Source organism: Lactuca virosa, chromosome 5 (assembly GCF_052849685.1).
Source record: "Lactuca virosa cultivar CGN04683 chromosome 5, Lactuca_virosa_CGN04683_v6, whole genome shotgun sequence".
NCBI classification, from domain to species: domain Eukaryota; kingdom Viridiplantae; phylum Streptophyta; class Magnoliopsida; order Asterales; family Asteraceae; genus Lactuca; species Lactuca virosa.
In genome coordinates this window covers 398,971,646-398,982,826 of record NC_136430.1, presented here as the reverse complement: position 1 = coordinate 398,982,826, position 11,181 = coordinate 398,971,646, and the positions used below count along the sequence as shown (strand labels likewise).

Genomic DNA, 11,181 nt, shown 5'->3' with positions numbered 1-11,181 from the left:
CATCCTCCTTCAATTCCAGCTCCATTTAAACTTCAAACATGCATCCAACTGCTCCTATAGTACTGATCCACTTGAACTATCTGAAAATGACACAAAAATGCTAGCAGTACGAGAATTCTTATAAAAGACATGAGCTGAACATTATTTAAACATATGACATGCTAATGTACAAAATATGATGCTAAATGATAATAAAAACTACCCTAAAAGATGCATAAAATGACATCTATCAGGGGGTGAGAGAAGTGGATGCTAGTTTTAAGGAGGTCCAAGGGGAGTTAATGACCTTAAATAGGGGTCATACCCCGAATTTAGGGTTTTAGGACAAACTCAAGTACGCCCAACGTACCTACATGTACTGTAACATCCAAAAATATGGCCCCAAAAATTTCGTTTTCATAATAGATAAAATAATATTTTCAAATATCATCCATACATCTCAACAAAAACAATCTATCATGTGTTATCAAAATCAGAGTAAATATCAAATACGGAATCCCCATGGTGTATGCGGTGCAGTCAACTCGAGTCCTTCCCCTTGGAACCAGAAGTTCCAAGATATCACATAATGGGCCCCACCCAAATAGATACGAGCCCCACCCACACTCGAATAACGGGCCCCGCTCACACTCGCAATACGGGCCCCGCCCAATGAGATACGGGCCCCGCCCACACTCGCAATACGAGTCCCGCCGAAATAAGAAAACATATACAAACACATACAAGTATCACACAAACAACAAGTATATCAGCATAATCAACAAGGGTCGGCCTTGGTGCCTTAGACCCGCTAAACCCGGTGAGGAAAACTCACCTCGAAAAGCTGAACGAAACGAATGATCCCAGACTGCTGGTCCTACAGCTCCCCGAGCTATCACTTACCAAATAAAAGTTGCTTCACATTTGGGATCTACATCATAACCAAAAATCCCTACTTGGGGTAAAAAAACTATTTTACCCCTATCATAACTTGGTCCAAGATAGAAGCCCTAAATCACAATCCAATGGCCCAAAAGTTAGACAATCCAACAAGGCCCAACATATGGCCCAATTTCAAGTTGGGCCAAATCCCTTCACATGGGCCTTAGCCTAAGGCCCAATAATGCTTCCCTAGCCCAAAGGTTCGATTCCATATGGCCCACCCTAAGTCCCAAGACACAAAGTCCATGAAAGTAGCCTATCCGAGGCCCAAACGACGCAAAGCCCAAATCCATCAAGTACGCGCGGCAGACTGATGAAATCGACGAGTCCATAAGGGATCCTGATTATGTTGAAGAATGAGGAACTCGACGAGTTGAAAGGGAAACTCGACGAGTTGATTCGAAATATCGCGATTATGTGATTCATGGAAACTCGGCGAGTTGTAGGATAACTCGACGAGTTTAGTCAACTCGGAGCGTTGACTTTGACTTTGACCAAGTTTGACCTTAAGGGATTTTGAAATATTGATTGGTATCTAAGGGAATGTTTCTGTTTAGGGATGATTGAGTATAGTTGTTTCCGGGGCCGGGGATTTATCCAGTTATCTTTCGGCATTCGAGGTGAGTTTCCTTACCGGGTTTAGTGGGTCGAAGGCACCAAGGCCGGCCCATGTTTACATTATGTTGTTAGTATGCTAGTTGTCTTCGTGACTCTTGCATGTGTTGTGTTTATATGTTTTTCCAAGTCAAGGCCCGATGTCGGGGGGGCCCGATGGATATATGTATGCTACGTATCTATGTGATTATTGCATGTGTACGTGTTTATTTGATATGTGTTATTGAATGTTGGGCGGGGCCCGTTTTACCGAGCTCAGCCCGATGTCGGGCGAGGCCCGATGTTGGATGGGGTCCGAAGCTGGGCGGGGCCTGATGACGGGCGGGACTCACTATTTGCTTATTGTATGATTGGTATGTGGAATTTTGGGGGAACTCACTAAGCTTTGTGCTTACAATTTTCAGTTTATGTTTCAGGTACTTCTGGTTCCAGAGGGAATAGCTTGGGATGACTGCATCGCACACACACCATTGGGATTTTGTTATGATGTTATACTCTGATTTATGACAATTGTTACACTGGTTTATTTCAAATGTTGGATGATATGGAAAATTACTATTTTATCTAATATTAAAACAAAAAATTTTGGGACCATATTACTGGATGTTACAGTTAACCTATGCAATGTGTTTTTAGTGAAAATATACAAACACCAAGATAAAGGAAGAGTTTGTACCACAAAAGGGTAGAGAATATGAAAATAAAGAGAAACAATGAAAGATTTTGAGTAAACTAGCAAAACCATATGAGAGTATTGTGCTTCATACCTTGGTTTCGATTTTTAGAGAAGCAAGAACACTCAAAGCTCAAGAATTTTGTGATTAAGGGGTTGCAATGGTTGATTTTTGGATGCACTTAAGAGAGTTTTGGAGAGAGAAAAAGGTTTCATGGAGAATGAGAGAGAAGTTTGAATGTAGGAAATATTCAAATGAGTAGTATGGCCTAGAGCCAAATTTTTAGGAGGAGAAAGGATCTTGTTGGTAAGGGGAACCCTCATAAAAGCCTTACATTCAAATTTTATAAAACTTGATTTTTGTTTTTATAAAGTTTTAAGGCACATTTTATAAACTTCCAAGAATTTATTTTTTGGTTTTTATTTAAGTGTTTTTGCCTTAGGAACCAATTTCATAAATCTTGTAGTTAATTCATTATTGTTATAAATTAGTTAGTTTATGATTTGAATTTTACAAAATCAATTTTATATTTCATATAATTGAAATAAGGATTCATAATATAAGAATGTAGGATTAGATGATCCTTGAATTATATTTTTGTATCATAATTCAAATTACGAATTATATGCATATTATATCTAATTTGTAACTAAATCGTATTATGATTCTGTTAGTTTTCATTCGCTAAAACACTTAAAATAGTTAAGCATTTTGAAATGTTCCAATTGAGAAATTAGGGTATTTAACTTAGGCCCCATTTGATAGACATCTTTCCAGGTCCAAACAGATTTTTCTGGCTGAATGAACCGGAAAGACTGTTTGATATGCACAAAAAAATAGGTTTTTCCCGGTAAGATATGTTTTTCCCAGAGAAGCTCTAAAACCATATATTTCTGATTGAATAGGCTGGAAAGACAATTATACCCAAACCTCGCATCTTTCTTTCTTTGTTTATTAATTTCTTTTAAATAATTTTTTTAATTTCTTTTTTTATTGAATTATTACTTTTTTATTGGATTATTATATATTAATAAATATTATTTTTAATATATAATATTTATGTATTAATTGATATTATTTTATTTGATTATTAATTTCTATTAAATAATTCTTTTTTTATTTCTTTTTTATTGGATTATTATATATTAATAAATATTATTTATAAATATATAATATTTATATATTGATAAATATTATTTTATTGGATTAGTAATTTCTTTTAGTTAATTTTTATAATTCATTTTTATTGAATTAATTCTTTTTTTTACAACACAACCATCATCCTAATATATTTTAAAAATTTCCATTCATCCCACCACTATCGGACATAAACTGGGTCAAGAATCACACGTTGAGTTATAAAAAGAAAACAAAATTTGATAAAAAGAATAACAATGTAACATCAACTTAAAAAACAATAAACTAAAAACAACGTAATCGACCTTCTATTTGGATTTTTAAATGATTATTGTGTAATTTTGATTTTGTATGACAATTTGTATGTTTTTATAATTATTCAGCAACTTCAATCCATCACAGTATAGAACAGCAGAGTAATATTGTCATTTTTCATCATTCAGCAGAGTCAATCAGATGTACAATCAAACAACATGACTTCTTTCTCAGTCAGAAAACTTTCCCATACAACATTTTTCCAGACAACACTTTCCCGGACATAAACTATCAAACGGAACCTTACACTTGAGTTTTGATCTACCGAACATGATTTTGTGTTAAGTGTTGAGATTAAGCTTTGGTACTTTATAACCTAGTTTATGTATTCACATATCCATGCGAAGGTTCAGTGTAAGCTAAGTTACAACTAAATGTTCTGAAGGATCTATTAACTTGCGACCTAATTCAACTTGTAGCATCTGGAACTAAGTTATGTTCATACATGAAAGTGGTGAGGTTCGGGTTGTGTACTAACCTGAGTTTTGATGGATGTCACAACATCATTGGATTTTTCTGATCTGGGTTCACTGCCATCATCGAACCCTTCACTGCCGCCATTTCCATTCTTTAAAACCATATCTCTCTTGATCGCTTACCTCACAACAACATCCCAACCACTATATTCACCACAAAACCACCTTATACCTCCACTCCAGCACCACCACATCTACTATTACCCACCAACATCGCCATCACCATTTGATTTTCGATCAAAACATAAACTCAACCAAAAGCACTCCACTGTTCATCATTCAACTTACCTTATCACTCAGACTCAATGAAGGAAGAACGGTGGGTCGGTGACGGGAAGAAGGGATGGGGTCAAGGGGACTACAAAGGGTCTTACCGGTGGAAGGCATCATCGACGGAGAAAAAAGGGCGATCATGTTCTTCTGATTTATGTTTTGGAGACGAGGTTAGGATTTATTAGGGTGAGGGGTAGGTGTGGGGGTGTTTTTATTTTGTTTTTTTATATACTAAGTTAGTTAAAAGAAAATATAAAATAAAGTAAAAGGGGTATAAAAGTCAATTTATATAGGTACGGACCAACAATAAGACCGAAAAATATTAGGGACTAAACTTGATATTCTCGAAACTATAAGGTGAATTTATTGTGTTAGTAGTTTTCTTCTCTAATGCAACACACGGCCAAGCCTTTGGTGCCTCTCATTCACAGTTGTGTATAGTTTTCAATTGATCACGAATTTTTAGCTCAAACCTATTACTCCCCCACCCAAAAAAAACTTTGAAGTACTATTTCAAGAGAAAGCGAGCTGTAGTTGCTTGAATCATTCACAATCGTGGCCAGACCACATTACGTAAATTAACTGCATTTGCACAAGAATAGGTGATAATACTCAAACAGCCAAATGTTACAAACTTTACAAGGTCATAGTAAAGACGAGGATGCATAAGTATCATATGTAGAGATAGTAATTAAAACAAAATAGATCTAGGAAAAGAACCCAAAGGTATCAAGAATGGTAGTGTGAAGCGGGTCACTCAAATGGGTTACCCAGTTGTTGAGCGGGCCCTTTCCGGTGGCTGCAGCTTGGACAGCAAACCCAAGAAACGCCACCATAGCAAGACGAGCATGCTTGATCTCCGCCAATTGGAGAATAGCTTTCTTTTCAGGGTCAGCTGCCAAGTTCAATGGATCGAATGGACCACCTGGGTAGAGTCTTTTCTCAGGTTCGAGTTCAGCGTTCCTTTGAAACTCAATGTATCCGATAACCAAAACCTCGATCCAAATCAAAGTAGTGATAGAGAATGGTAATGGTTGTCCAAAATAAGATGAACCATCGATTAGTTCCACCTAAAAGAAATCACATGTCAAATAAAAAGATTAGTTAATGAGCTCCTTTGTTTTTATGATTGATAAATGATACAGATTAGGTTATATATATATATGGTACCTTTCCAGCGTCTTGCCATGTAACACCAGTAACCGATTCAACAACGAGCGCCCCAAGGGTAGCCAACATAGCCCATCTCCCGTGTATCAGCTCGCACTCCCTGAACCTCTGAAGCCCAAACACCTCAGTGTATGGTTGGAAAGGAGTCGACTTCACGTCCTCATTCTCGAACCTGGTTCCGATCACGTCCCCAGCCAAGTTCTTAGCCAAGTTTTGATCCAATGAGTCCAAATCAAACTGAAGATACTCAGCGGGTTTACCTAGACCAAATGGGTCAAATCCGTAGTCCCCAACCAGGCTTCCATCTAGATACTCCGGCGCTTTTGCACCTGGATACCATAACGGCCGATCGGATGTGACGGATTTGGACACTTTCTTAGGTGCTGCTTTCTTCTTTCCGAAGGAAAACCGGGCCGTGACTCGACCAGAACTGGAATGCAGTTCCGGGAGACGGGTTCCCATGAAAGAAGACGTGGCGGCGGCCGCAGCTGTGGTGGATGCCATGACTGTCGGTGATGGAGGCTACTGTGCTCCGGTTTGTCGTAGGATAAGTGTGGGTTCAAGTATGAATTTAGTTGTTGATGTATAGAGTTGGATGGTTGTTCAGGGGTTATCTAAGTGAGGGTTTGGTAACCGTTGGATGAAGTGCGTGAATCCATCTGACGGATAAGAATGGTTAGGCCTTATCTATAACCCCTTATCTAGTGGTGGTTTTGGAGGATGGTGGTATGTGGTTCACATGAATTGGAAAAAATATATCTGGGTACTGTGACCAATAGTTAACGTTTGTATGAATATCCTGTTGGAGAAAATTTGTGAAATGAAAAAAAAGAAAGGGACTTTTGAAGAAAATGATCAAGAATTAGGAGTTTTCGAAAAATGACTATGATCCTTTAGCTCTGAATAACAAGAGAACTCTCTGAGGAAAAGATATGGCGGAGAAAAAGACAAAAAAAATTATAAAATTTTAATTCCGCAGAGGATGCATCGTTGCACAGAGATGCCCTCTGTGGATCTGTTCTTCACAGATACTCATCTGAGGAATTGTTCTTCGCTAAAACATGACCTAATAACGATTATGGTATTTGTTTTCTTCTAAATCTAAGGATGTATATACATTTAGCACATATCAGTGATTCAAAATAACAATTTAAACTATAAAAATATGTTTCTAAGTCTATTTTTTCGACAATTTAATCAACATAGGCCATGTTTTAGCGAAGAACAATTCCTCATAGGGGTAAATCTGAAGAACAGATCCGTAGAGAGCATCTATGTGGAATGATGCACCATCTGCGGAATTAAAATTATATATATATATATATATATATATATATATATATATATATATATATATATATATATATATATATATATATATATATTTCCCCGCCACGTCATTTCCTCACAGAATTTTCTTGTTCTTCAGAGCTAAAGGACTTCCGTAGAGGCCCTCTCTACGGAATTCATGGTCATTTTTCGAAAACTCCTAATTCTTAGTCATTTTCTTCAAACAACCCTTCCTTTTTGGTTATTTTACAAATTTTCTCATCCTGTTATCATGTGGTTTATTGTTTGTGTATTGTGATGTAGTACCTAAGGTTGTTTGGAATAAGCTTGTTGAGTTGGACTCGACGAATACCACTCTCTTAGCTCGGCATTGCTGAGTTCGAAATCGGCAATCCATTAAAGACGAGAGAGAATGTTGTTTTTAATTTTTTTACCACTTTTCAAAAAAAATACCTTATTTTCCAAATTATAATAATTTTTTTTTTCAAAAATTTCAAATTTCAAACTCCTTTTCAACTAAAATAAATACCAACAAACATTTTCATTTTTCACAATTTTCAGAAATGCCTCGTTTTTGGACCATGGTAGAAGAGATCGTTTTGCCTCATATATGGATCGACACAACAACGAAATATGTCAAAGTCACCACCGAACTAACGATCAACTTTTCGCCAAATAGACAAACAAATGCAGTGGTAGTACAGTTTCACGTTGTGTTTCTTAGAGTGAAACGTGCTTTAGAAAATGGTGAAAATGATGAAATTGTGTTAGTCGATGCTCTTCAAACTTTCCGTGCAGAAAGTAACGAACCTTTCCGATTTGTATAGTTTTGGTAAGTTATGATTGGGTGCGAAAAATGACGGCAATATGTCAAATAAAGTTGTGTTATTTTCATGTTTTGATGTTTCTTATGTTTAATTTCAAATATCTTGTGTTTTATTTAATTTTAAGCTCGTTATCTTTCATTTAATTTCAAGTGTATTTGTCTTTTTAGTTTTAATGAAAATTTAGTTATATATAAATTAAATTTAGTTTTAAATAAAAGAAAAAAAAATCTTATGGCAAAAGTGGCAAACGATTTCCTTTAAATGACAAGATCTTGAAGAGATGATGCGGCAAAAGTGATAATACATTTAGCTTTTATCATTCAACACAACATGAAAATCAACATCAATTAATTGTTAGTGTGATGTGCTCTTGAATTAGTTTGGTGGTGATTTTGCATAATCTCCTATGTATTGTTTCGCTTAAAGGAAGAAGAAAGATATAATTATAAGATTTCGAGTGAAGAACAAATCCAAAATCACCCGTCATTGCCAAAAATACAAAATCAATGTAGCAAGTCAGCAAGATATTAAAAGGTTATTTGGTAAGCCTCTTAATAGAACCATTAAGAGACAAACTTATAATCGTTCAACATTAAAAGTTTTTGGTATGCACTATTTTACCTCAATTTTGCTAATTTAGCTGTTGGTAGTCTAGACTTAATTTGCTTTGTATTAGCATTCGTATCCTTGATATGAAGCTTATGTAGGTGATTTCCTTAAATATCTTGAAGCAAACCGTTCGATGAGGAAGTTATATTTTATATGAAATATTTGACAAAAAAAAAAATACAAAGAAATTGAATATGTATAGTCCATTGCAATAGAATACTATTATTATCTCGATATTTATTATCTTCGTTTTGAGTGTTACATACTTACATTAGCCCACGAATATCTCATCCCCCATATCGTCTCCGTCTCTGTTGAAAAGTATGAAAAGCACGTAGAAGTTCATCTTCTCCAAAATCCGGCCAAAGGGTTTCAGTGAAGTATAGTTCAGTATATGCCAATTGCCACAAAAAGAAGTTGCTCACTCTAATCTCCCCACTTGTCCGAATAAGAAGATCAGGGTCTGGAAACCGCATCAAGTTCATACAAAGTTCATTATCGATCATAAACTCATTGATTTCTTCAGGTTCAACCTCACCATCTTTGACTTTTTGGCAGATGCTTTGACAAGCTTGGACGATATCATACTTGCCACTGTAATTAATCGCTATAACAAGATTGAGTCGTGAATTGTTCTTCGTGGTGTTCTCACAATGTGTAATGAAATCTCGTAATGATTGTGGAAGCTTAGATACGTCTCCAATGACAGAAACTCGGATTTCGTCCCTGTCATCAGAATTACATTTTGAAAGTGGATTGAAATTGATTGAAAACTTATTCTAAGCGGTGGAAATTACCTCGACATAGAAGCAACTTCATCTTTTAATGTGCTTTCAAGCAGTCTCATTAAGAAATCGACTTCAACCTACCATAAACACAACCAATCAATCGACTGAACCCACACAAATTCTGATTAAATTGGAATTCAATTTCAATATTACACATACTTTGGGTCTTAACCAGTTGTCAGATGAGAAGGCGAAGACTGTAAGAACTTGGATTCCCCACTTACGACACAGATCCACCACGACCTTCAATGCTCCGGCACCGGCCAAGTAACCCGCCTGGGGCATCAATCCTCGCGACCGAGCCCATCTCCTGTTTCCGTCCATGATGACTGCAACGTGCTTCGGCATTAACTCGCGATGGAGTCCCACCGTAGTAACAATCGGTTCCTCCGGCAAAGTGATTCCAAATCCGGCATATTGGTCGTTGGTGAATACATGAAGACGGGGGTTGTTGGTTGATAGAGAGAAGGGGTTTGAAAGGCAATAGCGAGGATTGGGCAAGGAAAGGGAAAGAGATAGCATTATGAAAGAGGGTTTTCGCTTTTGAGGGATGCAGATTGGAGGGAGATGAAGGAATAACCCGACACGACGTCGTCCAACCCTTCGCCCATGTATAATTGTCCAAGTTTAGATTAGACGAAACCGTTTTAAAAAAACTTTGGATAGGATCGAAAAAGTTTCCAACTTGCACTGAAGGTTCAAAATCAAGGTTTTTCTGGGTTTTTGGTTATTGATACACTTGAAAAGTCGATTTTACCCTTTTCATTTCTTTTTTCTATTTTCTTTATTTATTTTGGTATTTAAATAATTAAAAATAAAAAATAAAATCTCACCCAACCTCTCTCTCTCTCTCTCTCTCTCTCTCTCTCTCTCTCTCTCTCTCTCTCTCTCTCTCTCTCTAAACGATTTTATGTATGTTATGATTCTTATCTCCTCATCCCTGCATCACACACCTCATTCAACAACCATCTCGCCTTCGATTCCTTACAGAATTTGAGAAGTAATGAAGATACGCAACCACAACTGCTTTCGTTAGGTACGCTATCATGTATAGGTATTGTTAGATTTGCAAAATTGTCGATTGAAAATAGAGAATCATTGGCGAAATTGGTTCCTCATTCTCTCTCTCTCTCTCTCTCTCTCTCTCTCTCTCTCTCCACATATTTCCAGTCAAACTCTCACCCCTTTCTTCTTAAGAACCCTAAAAAGCAAACTCACATTTTCAAACAATCAGAGGTTCTAAAATCTGATTCACCCCAAAATCAATGGTAGGGACATGTGCGGAAGGCCTATCGATGCTTCATTAGTTGTTGAACTAGGTTGTGGAAAGAAATTGACAGAGGGGTGCACATTCACTGCTAAAAGAGGCAGAAATGGGTGATTCAAGGCGTTGGTTTTGCTCTCGAATCCTTTTCTATCGCCACCTCTACTTCTCCTTTCCCTTACCCCCTCTGATCATCTCGATGGTTGTCTGATCATCTTGGGAATAATTTAAAAACCCACACGCACACACAAATCGGTACCTAATCTTCATCTGGTGTTTGAGATCAAGTTTAGGCAGCAGTTTCAGATAAGAAATCGATTCAGATCAAGTTTAGGTTTGGTTTCATAGCAGAAATCGATTCAAGTGGTGGTGAAGGGCAGTTCATCAGATCCGAAAAAAATGATTTATGGGTTCGTGAATGTGATGTTCTTGTTCTTGTTCTTGTTCTTGAACTCAGGAAAAAACGAGTGTTCTTGAGATTCATATTAATATTTGTGTGTGTGTGTGAGAGAGAGAGAGAGAGTGAGTGATTTTATTTTTTTATTTTTAATTATTTAAATACCAAAATAAAGACAAAACTGCAAGATTGGTCCCTTTGATATTCAAAAAACTTTGGATAGGGTCCAAAAAGTTTCCAACTTGCATGGAAGGTCCAAAATCAAGGTTTTTCTGGGTTTTTAGTCCATGATACACTTGAAAAGTAGATTTTGCCCTTTTCATTTCTTTTTTATATTTTCTTTATTTATTTTGGTATTTAAATAATTAAGAATAAAAAATAAAAAATAAAATCTCACCCAAACCCTCCCCCCCCCTCTCTCTCTC

General features: G+C 36.7%; 2 protein-coding genes across 2 annotated transcripts; both read right to left on the bottom strand.

The window, feature by feature from the left end:
* Window positions 1–4,998: 4,998 nt before the first annotated feature.
* Window positions 4,999–6,155, bottom strand: LOC145110959 (chlorophyll a-b binding protein CP29.1, chloroplastic-like). Its single transcript, XM_079047269.1, has 2 exons — window positions 5,582–6,155; window positions 4,999–5,481 (listed from the first exon to the last, which is right to left on the bottom strand). The coding sequence occupies exons 1-2, from the start codon at window positions 6,083–6,085 to the stop codon at window positions 5,119–5,121; spliced, it is 867 nt and encodes a 288-aa protein (XP_078903395.1). The 5' UTR covers window positions 6,086–6,155; the 3' UTR covers window positions 4,999–5,118.
* Window positions 6,156–8,423: 2,268 nt separating this feature from the next.
* On the bottom strand, window positions 8,424–9,703 carry LOC145110957 (dehydrodolichyl diphosphate synthase 2-like). The gene is made up of 3 exons (XM_079047266.1): window positions 9,255–9,703; window positions 9,105–9,172; window positions 8,424–9,033 (listed from the first exon to the last, which is right to left on the bottom strand). Exons 1-3 carry the CDS (start codon window positions 9,615–9,617, stop codon window positions 8,595–8,597), a joined length of 870 nt encoding a protein of 289 aa, XP_078903392.1. The 5' UTR covers window positions 9,618–9,703; the 3' UTR covers window positions 8,424–8,594.
* Window positions 9,704–11,181: the final 1,478 nt, after the last annotated feature.